Genomic DNA, 5,106 nt, shown 5'->3' on the forward strand with positions numbered 1-5,106 from the left:
CAAAGCGCAGGGCTGAGCGCGACGGATCAGCCCCCCTCTTCCAGCCAGGAGGGACCCCATAGGGAGTTCCCCCCACGTATCCTCCCCACCACCACCCCATTTCTCCTCTCCCCCCATCACACAGATGTTTAGGGGAAAGGGGCAGCACCCAGCTGCCTCCCCCTGCTCCGTGCCCATCACCGTGGCCTCGTGGCTGCGCGGCCACCCCGGGTACCCACCGCCTGCAGCACCTCCGCCAGCCGGGCGCAGAGCAGGACGATGTCCCTGCTGGCCGAAAAGTCGTTCAGGGTGGAGAAAAGGTACCTGGAGAGCCGGGCAGAGAGCTCAGCGCCAGGCACGGGGCGCGCCCAGCACCCACGGGTGCCCCCCCCTGCCCGCCCCAGACCTGTTGAGCCAGGAGAAGAGCCCCTTGGCGGCCCCGATCAGATCCACCACGCAGGCCAGCAGGGCGAAGGGGGGCGGCTGGGGGGTGGCAGCCCCGGGCATTCCCTCCAGCACCAGGGTCTGGGTGCGCTGCGCCAGGTCCCGCAGCCCCTCCGTCAGCGTCCGCAGGCTGGTGCTCGCCAGCTCCGTGTCCTGCGGCGGGGATGTGGCCGGGACAAGGGACAGGGGTGGGCAGGATGCGGACCGGGGGTCTCCAGGATGCCCCCACATCCTCTCCCCCATCCAGCCCAAGGTTAACCCACCCCCCAGTGTCCCCCATCCAACCCATGGTGCTCCCCCCTCTCCTCCATTCAGCCCAGGGGGTCCCCATCTCGCCCTGCTCCATCCAGCCCTGGATAAACCCAATGTGTCTCATCCAGCCTGGGGTGTCCCCACCTGTCCCCCCCAAAACCCTCCATGCATCCCAGGGTGCCCCCATGTCCCCCCTCCATCCACCCCAGGGTACCCCCATATCCCTCCTCTGTCCACCCCAGGGTAACCCCAAATCCCTCCTCCGTCCCCCCCAGGGTGCCCCCATGTCCCCACTCCATCCACCCCAGGGTAACCCCAAATCCCCCCTCTATCCCCCCCAGGGTGCCCCCATTTCCCCCCCAGGGTGGCCCCACGCCCCCCCTGTGCCCCCCAGGTTACCCCCATACCCCCTCCCCCTCCCCCCAGCCCACACCCCAGCAGCACCCATGGGTGCCCGGCCTCACCAGGGCTCGGAGCTGCTCCACGGCGTCCAGCAGCAGCTCCTGGTGCCCCACGCGCCGCACGCCCAGCGCCTCCAGGGCCCCCGCCGACAGCCCCAGCAGCTCAGCGCCCGCCAGCCCCCACGCCTCGAAGGGGTACCCCTGCACCGCCGCGTCCAGCCCTGCCCAAAACGCCCTCCCCTGGAGCCGGGCGGACAGGGTGGGGGGACCCCCCCCCCATTTGCTGTCCCCTGGCTCGGTGACCCCGTGTCCCTCGGCTGCGGGTGACGCCTGGCCACCAGGAGGGCCCCATCCGTGCAGTGAGCCCGCCAGGTCTCAGCCAGCACCGTGACAGGGGGGGGGGGGTACAGACATGCAGCCCCTTCCCCACCCCACCCCCCTGAATATCACCCCCCCAGGGGAAGCTCTGCCACCCCCCCATGGCCACAGCGCTGTCCCCAAAGTGGGGACACCCCACCTGCTCCTCCCCACCCAGCCCACCGCTCGCCCCGGTGGGGTCCCCCCATGGGGTATGGGCACCCCAGGCTGGGTAGGGGGGGGGGGGTCTCGGGGCCGGGGGGGGGGTGGTTGGGAGCTCACCTCGCAGCCAGGCCGCCACCTGCGCAGGGCCCCAGGCGCCCACGGGCTCCATGGCGGCGGCGGCAGGGCCGGAACCACCGCTCGTCCCCGCCGCTCACCTGCGCCAGGTCAGGGCGGCCCCATTGGCGCGCGCGGGTGCCGCTCAGCGGGGCCTCCCTCCCTCCCTCCCAGTACGGCCCAGTACGGCCCAGTACGGCCCAGCGGGGCGAGGCACCCGCGACGCTCCCCGGTGACTCACGGCCCCGGACGGCGAGGCGAGGCCGTCGAAACCCCCGCGGGGATGGCAAACCCGCCCTGGGGGGGCCCCCGGCCTCCATTTTATGAAGGCCACGAGATGAGGAGAGAGGAGCCGAGGAGCCGAGGACCCCCCCCCCACCCCCCCCGGACACGCAGCGAGGGCTGAGCCCTGGCACAACTCACGACACCGGTGCACCCCCACCACCCCAGAGCCCACTCCCCCCTGTCAGGGTTTTGCCCCCCAAGCCCAACCCCACCGCCACCCCTTCCTTTACAGAAGGGGAAACTGAGGCCGGGGGCTGCCTCCCCTCCAAACCCGGCTCTCCCCAGCCCCAAACCCGCCCCGGTCCCCCCCGAAACGCCTCCGTGCCCCCCCCCCCCCGCCGCGCCGTGTGCGCTTGGGGGAGCAGCGGGCGCTGATCGCTGCTGACAGCGGCGCCGCGCTCGCCGGCGGTTTCGGAGGGGCCGCGGGGGCCTGATCCTGCAGCTCCCCTCGCACCATGATCATCCGGCCCCGACGCCTCACCCCGGGGTATTTCCGCCTGCTCCAGGTAAGGGGCGAGCAGGGGCTGGGGGGGGGGGTGACGAGTGGGGACCCCCAGACCCTCCCCACCAGGCCTGCTGGCTGCGGGAGCCGTGCCCCCGGCCGCATCCTGGCGGCGAGGGTGCCGGGGCAGAGCTGGGGTTGCGGGGCACCCCGAAATCGCCGCGGGTGCTGCAGTGGGGCCATCCCGCTAGAAAAAAGCCCCCCCCCCTTCGCCCCCGTATGGCAGCTGTGGGAGCATTGGGGTCGCTCAGGGCAGGCTGGGGGCCGCGTCTGTCCCCTGGGGGTCTGGGGGTGGCGTCGCCCCCTCCTTCCCCTCTCCTCTCCCCCTGCAGATGCAGCTGGCGGCGGGGCGGGGTGCTGAGCCCAAGGACCGGGCGCTGCCCCCCCTGGCCCTGCTGCTGGCGGCCGCCGGGCTCTGCCTCTCCCTCTACAGCGCCCGGAGGATGGCCGGACCCGCCAAGGCCCCCCCCCCGCCCCGAGCGGGGGCCCGGGGGGCGGGGCCCCGGGCCCCCCGCCCCCCCCCCGCGGCCCCCCCCCCCCCCCCCCGGACCCCCCTGCCCCCGAGAGGAGCTGCTGGACGCGGCCCCACCTCGCAGCCCCGCCACGTCCTGCCCTGCCCCTCCACGCGTGATGCCACGGAGCTGGGGGACACACGCGCCTGCCGCTGCTTTGGGAAACGGAGGAGGTGACTCGAGACCCCAAAAGGACGAAGCCAACAGGTTCCAGGGCCACCAGCACAGCCCCAGGGACTCGCTGCCACGGTGTGAAGTCCCGACCAGGCAGCAGGATGCGGCCACCAAGAGACCGGAGGCTGAGCGGATGGACAGGGCCCCCCGTTAGAGGCGTTTGGGGTCCCTCTCACCCCGCTCTCTGACCCTACCAGCGGCACGGGGACGCGCCGTGCCTGCCGCAGGAAAGGAGGTCAGCGCCGAGCGGCGTTAGGTAACGCGGCAGGGAGGGCTGGGACCGGGATCAGCCTCCGAAACGAGGGGACACGGGACCAGCTCCTGCCTGGGCCTCGAGGTGAAGAAGGGCAGGCAACGTTTCCCCGAGGACGGGCGCATCCCGCCGGCACCAGCGGCCACAGCTTTCCCCTTCCCCGTGCCCACCGACCCCACGCGGAGCCGGGCTCGGAGCCGTGCCCAGCAGAGGGCTGGCTGCTGACAGACGGCTGCCTGCAGCCGCCCTGATCTCCCCGGGCACGGGGGGGGGGGAGGGACACACAAATCCGGGCAGCTTGCATGGAAAAAATAAATCCTTCCCTTCCGAGCAAAGCCGCGCCGTTGTCGTGCCGCCTCCCTGCTGCTCGGCAGGAAGGACAGAGCCCCGGCAGGCGCAGCAGCACGGGGTCACGTCACCCACGGGATCGGCTGCAGCAGGCCGGGGGACGCAGGGAGGGGGCTGGATCATGGCATACACACGGCCCCAGCCCTCCAGGAGCATGAAATCGTCTCCGCGCGGTGAGTTTTAGGGCACCGAAACCCAGTGGTATTGTTTTTAGAAGCCCCCAACTCTACCTGCTGGGGAGGACACCAGCTCACCCCCAAGGCTGGCAGGGACAGCCCTATAAAAATCTGCTTACTACAAAGCCCCGTGCTCCACCAAGGCTCGAGCCACACACGTGGCTCCCCCCCTGTCTGCCATCAGCGGGTGGGATCCGTCCCCTGGAAGGGAGCAGAGGGGCCCTGGCCATCCTGCCAGCACAGGAGGCCGGTGACGAGGCTGCGCCCACGGACTGGCACGCACACACACAGAGGCTTTTCCTTTGAGGGCTCAGGAAGAGCACAGCCGGGGAAGGCACCCTCCTCCCGAGGGGCGGCTGCCCTCGCTCCTTCCAGCCAGAGCCCGGAACACGCTCGCAGAGAGCTCTCCACACCGGCCTGTTGGGTGACGTGTTTTAATGGGTGACTAACGGGGTCTCTGACCCAAGGAGAGACCTAAACCCGCTCCGAAAGCCACGAGACGAGGGCGCAGGCACGGCAGTGTTCGCAGCAAGGAGCTGCCGGACCTGTCCCCAGAACGAGGACACGCACGGCCCGCCCCTGCAGGGGCACGCGGGGTCTCGTTGGCTCCTTCCCCTCGTTAGTGCCCAGCGAGGAGCGCGGTGCCCGCGTCGGAGCGCGGTTTTCTCATGGAGCCGGGGACAAAGACGTCCTTTCAGCGGCACCGTGACAAAGGCACCTGCCAAGGGAGCAGCCCGGCCCCTCGGGCTCAGCTGGACGCCTCCATCTCGACCGCTTCGTCCAGCGGCTGGGTCTGCACGTGGACCTTCTTCGGGGGGATGTAGGAGCCCATCCCCGCGGCGCGCTCGGCCTCCTCCTGCGTGTAGGGCTCCTCGCTCAGCTGCTTCAGCCTGCGGGAGGGCAGAGGGGTGCCGAGACCACCCACGGCGGTGCCCTGAAACACGGCGAATCCCCACAGCGACCGGCCCAGCACCGGCACCCCCACCTCAGCCCCCTCAGGGACCAGACCTTAGGGTCTGAGGGGCTCAGGAACCCCCCCCCCCCGCCCCCCCTTACCTCTTCTTGTGCACCTTGGACCTGAAGTGCTCCTTCATGCTGGTCAGGTCCACGAAGTAGCGCCTGGGGGCAGAGAGGGGCTGGGGTC

The 5,106-nt window shown here is 71.2% G+C and overlaps 2 protein-coding genes across 2 annotated transcripts in view; one reads left to right on the forward strand and one right to left on the reverse strand.

The window, feature by feature from the left end:
- CNKSR1 (connector enhancer of kinase suppressor of Ras 1) overlaps positions 1-1,870 on the reverse strand; it is a 6,518-nt gene extending 4,648 nt beyond the window's left edge. Inside the window, exons 1-4 of the mRNA XM_035345862.1 lie at positions 1,716-1,870; positions 1,140-1,297; positions 386-576; positions 198-303 (exon numbers count right to left, since the gene is read on the reverse strand). Of these exons, the coding sequence (XP_035201753.1) occupies positions 198-303; positions 386-576; positions 1,140-1,297; positions 1,716-1,767 (507 nt within the window). The 5' untranslated portion in view covers positions 1,768-1,870. The remainder of the gene's footprint in view (positions 1-197; positions 304-385; positions 577-1,139; positions 1,298-1,715) is intronic.
- A 582-nt stretch (positions 1,871-2,452) lies between these two features.
- Positions 2,453-5,106, forward strand: part of C23H1orf232 (chromosome 23 C1orf232 homolog) — a 3,616-nt gene continuing 962 nt past the window's right edge. The window contains exons 1-2 of the mRNA XM_035345863.1: positions 2,453-2,503; positions 2,832-2,960. Of these exons, the coding sequence (XP_035201754.1) occupies positions 2,453-2,503; positions 2,832-2,960 (180 nt within the window). The remainder of the gene's footprint in view (positions 2,504-2,831; positions 2,961-5,106) is intronic.

Source organism: Oxyura jamaicensis, chromosome 23 (genome assembly GCF_011077185.1).
Source record: "Oxyura jamaicensis isolate SHBP4307 breed ruddy duck chromosome 23, BPBGC_Ojam_1.0, whole genome shotgun sequence".
Lineage (NCBI taxonomy): Eukaryota > Metazoa > Chordata > Aves > Anseriformes > Anatidae > Oxyura > Oxyura jamaicensis.